This window comes from Monoraphidium neglectum (genome assembly GCF_000611645.1).
Source record: "Monoraphidium neglectum strain SAG 48.87 unplaced genomic scaffold scaffold00532, whole genome shotgun sequence".
In the NCBI taxonomy this organism is placed as follows: domain Eukaryota; kingdom Viridiplantae; phylum Chlorophyta; class Chlorophyceae; order Sphaeropleales; family Selenastraceae; genus Monoraphidium; species Monoraphidium neglectum.
Window position 1 is genome coordinate 2,784 of NW_014013096.1, and position 3,138 is coordinate 5,921.

General features: G+C 62.4%; 1 protein-coding gene across 1 annotated transcript in view; it reads left to right on the plus strand.

Annotated features, from left to right (window-relative positions):
* Positions 1 to 2,471, plus strand: part of MNEG_3993 (hypothetical protein) — a gene marked incomplete at both ends in the record, with an annotated part of 5,035 nt that extends 2,564 nt beyond the window's left edge. The window contains 4 exons of the mRNA XM_014047524.1: positions 461 to 530; positions 962 to 1,079; positions 1,363 to 1,539; positions 1,949 to 2,471. Coding sequence (XP_013902978.1) covers positions 461 to 530; positions 962 to 1,079; positions 1,363 to 1,539; positions 1,949 to 2,471 — 888 coding nt within the window. The remainder of the gene's footprint in view (positions 1 to 460; positions 531 to 961; positions 1,080 to 1,362; positions 1,540 to 1,948) is intronic.
* Between the last annotated feature and the right edge of the window lie 667 nt (positions 2,472 to 3,138).

The window sequence follows — 3,138 nt, forward strand, 5'->3', positions numbered from 1 at the left end:
GTGTGTGTGTGTGTGTGTGTGTGTGTGTGTGTGTGTGTGTGTGTGTGCGTGTGCGTGTGCGTGCGTATGTGCGTGTGCGCGTGCACGTGCAGGTGCAGGTGGGTGTGCGCGTGTGCGTGTGCGCGTGTCCGCTTGTGATGCATGTGTACGTGTGTATATCCTTGTGGCTGTATGCTTATGGCTAGTGTGTGTCAGGGAGTTGGCATGGTGTGAGGGGCTCCTGTATAGCTTGCATGTGTCGTGGCTGGCTAGCTGCGAGAACCCGGGCTGAACTTGTGCCAAGCGCACCCCCTGACACTCCCGCCCTTGCGAGACCCGGCAGCCGCCTCAGGCGTCACTGCCTCGCGCTGGGACCCAACCAAGCCGCGCCACCTCCTGTTTGTGTGTTTATGTGTTCTCACACTGTGTGTGTTCCCACCAAACAACACCGCAACCTGATATGTGTGCGCCCCCCACCCAGACTGTCACGGACCTGTTCTTCCGGACCAATGAGTGTCTCAGAACAGACGTCTCCACGTGCTTTCCCATAGGTGGGGCCAACAGGCAGCTCGGCACCAGAGCCAGCAGCAACCAATTGCAGGGGATAGGGCCAGCACAAAGCGGCCGGCTGCCGGGCTGCTCAGCCGGCTGGCAAAAAAAGGGGGAACGGCGGTTTGCTTCTGCGACCCGTGCAGGGCGCCTTGCGAGGGCCCCGCTGGTCCCGTCCTTGATCATCTTTGCGTCTCGTAATCTGGCCCGGGGACTGGCCGTCATTGTCGGGCGCCCCTAGCTGGCAGCCTTGAGGTCCTGGCACCGTACCTCCTCGGCCTCGGCCTGCGCACGCCATGGCATCTCCGCTTGACATGGTGGTTCATACTTTCTTCGAACACAACCAACCAAAATGCGTGCGTTTAGTTATTCGTGTGCCTTTGCATGCACTCTGACGCCAGGCACACACGTCGACCTGCCACACCCCTTCCAGGCGACCGCTACTACCAGCAGACCCACAGCGGCCTCGACGTCATGATCAACGGCTTCATAGACGCTTATGACTACCTGTCTGGTCTGCCAGCCGACAAGTCGCATGCGGACGACCCCAGGTCTGCAGATCGGGTTGAAATGTGCCAGATCTGGGTGGCGCTTTGTGATGGTGGTCTGACGAGGCGTCATGCGGGTCTGCTGTCGGGAAGCTTTCAGGCACGGTCGGCCGCCGCCGTGCTAGAGGGGATGCCAGCCTGTAGACACCTCAACGCAGCACGTTTTTCATGAACTCACCGGCGTATCGCGGATCATAAACCAAGAGCCACCTTGCCAGGCCGGTTTTGACTCTACCTTCCCCTGCTTCCTCAGCGTCCTGCCAACCTGCACCCCCCTGCCTGCCAGGTATCTGTACATAACCCGCTACGTCTCGGCCAACGACATGGCCCAGGGCCTGCGGCACGCCACCAACGTCTTCGAGTCCGACATGATCGCCTCCTTTGAGCAGTGCAAGATGCTGCACGTCGGGGTGCTGGTGGCCACGATAGCACTGGCACTGCTCTATGTGGTGATGCTTTTCAGGTGAGCCGACATGGGGGGGCTTTTGGGGGGGGGGCTGATGCTGTGCAGGTGAGCCGGATTAGGATTCGATTTAGGATTGTTACAAGAGCCGGCACGAGGGAGGGTGCGTGCGTGGGGAAGATGGGCTAAGTGTAGGGGCTGCTGCTGGTCAAGGCCGTCCAAGCGCGTGGCGCGAGCGTTGCGCCGGCGCGGCTGCTTGCAGGATGCAGGAGGAGGTTGGGTTGGGTTCGGGCGCCGGGCAGTGACCGCCGTACAGTCCCTGCATTTTGCTGTCCAGACGTGCTAACGACAAAGGTCTATGCGAGTGAGGTCTGCACCTGAATCGACCGCTGTTTTTCCATCAAGTAACCTCCAACTTAATTTGACCCTCATTCTTGAATGTGCCCCGGACTCTCACTCCCCTGTGAAGGCCCTATGCCCGCCGCCTGCATGACGAGTCATTGGACATTGCCGGCATGCTGAGCCAGCTGCCACCAGAGGCCGGGGCGGAGGACCACGTGCGCACTGTTGTGCTGGGCGGAGCAGCGGCATCCTCCGTCTCGGGCGGCGGCGCGGCACCCTCGGCTGGCGGCGGCAGTGGCGGGGCCGGGGCCGGCGCGGGGCCCGTGGCAGCTGGGGGCCGTGGCGTGCTGCTGTCGGTGGGGGGCGTGGTTGGTGGCGGGGCGCCATACTACGGCCAGGGGCCTGCGGCGAACGGTGCCGGCGGCGCCGCATGGGGTGCGGTTGGGCCCAGCGGCGGCGGCGGCGGTTACTACGGCGGCGGCGGCGGCGGCGGCGGCGGCGGTTACGGTGGCGGCGGCTACGGTGGCGGCGGCGGTGGCAGTGCTTACGGAGCCGCCAACGGTGGTTACGGCGGGTACAGCCAGGCGGGCGGGGCCAAGTATGGCGGGAGCGGCCCCAGCAGGAATGGCGGCGGCGGCGGCGGATACTAAATGAGGCTGCCAACGTCAGCCCTGGATGTGCTGCTCTGACGGGCTGCCTCGCGTTTCTTTGAGGGCCAGTGGGTCATGATGTCAAACGAGCATGGGGTCTACCTGAGCCCAGCCCTAGCCCATCTCTGTGTGAGGGCGATTGGCCGCCTTCTGGGCGGTGCGGCACCCTTACAGCATTGTCACGCATGCCCAGTGCTCCGCAGACCCACGAGTGCACGCCAGCACAAATCCCCGCTTGATCTGTTTGCATGGTGTGTGAGCTGTCGGCGGGCACGCCAGCCTCTGCATTCCATCAGCGCTGCCCTTGTTGGGGCCTTCGTTGGCAGTGCTTGGTAGCCTGCACAAGTCAAAGCGGCTCATACCACAGCCAGCTCTCACCAAGCTGTGCTGCTCTGCTCCAACTGTTCCAGACCGAAACCGCCTGACACCCTCCAAGTTTGCAGGCGCTCATTCCACAGGTGCTGTGTCTGTGGTTGACAGTCATGCTGCTTCGCTGTAAAAGTGCCTTGATTTCAGTTCAGCACATGAAGTAATGCAGGGATATCCTGCCAACACCGCTTGCAAAACCATGTCCAACAGTGGGCTCGACCCAGCCCCATGACACGGAAAATCTGCCAGCTCCAGCCGCATTCAAGTGCGAGACCAGAAATGGAGGATGGGAGAACTT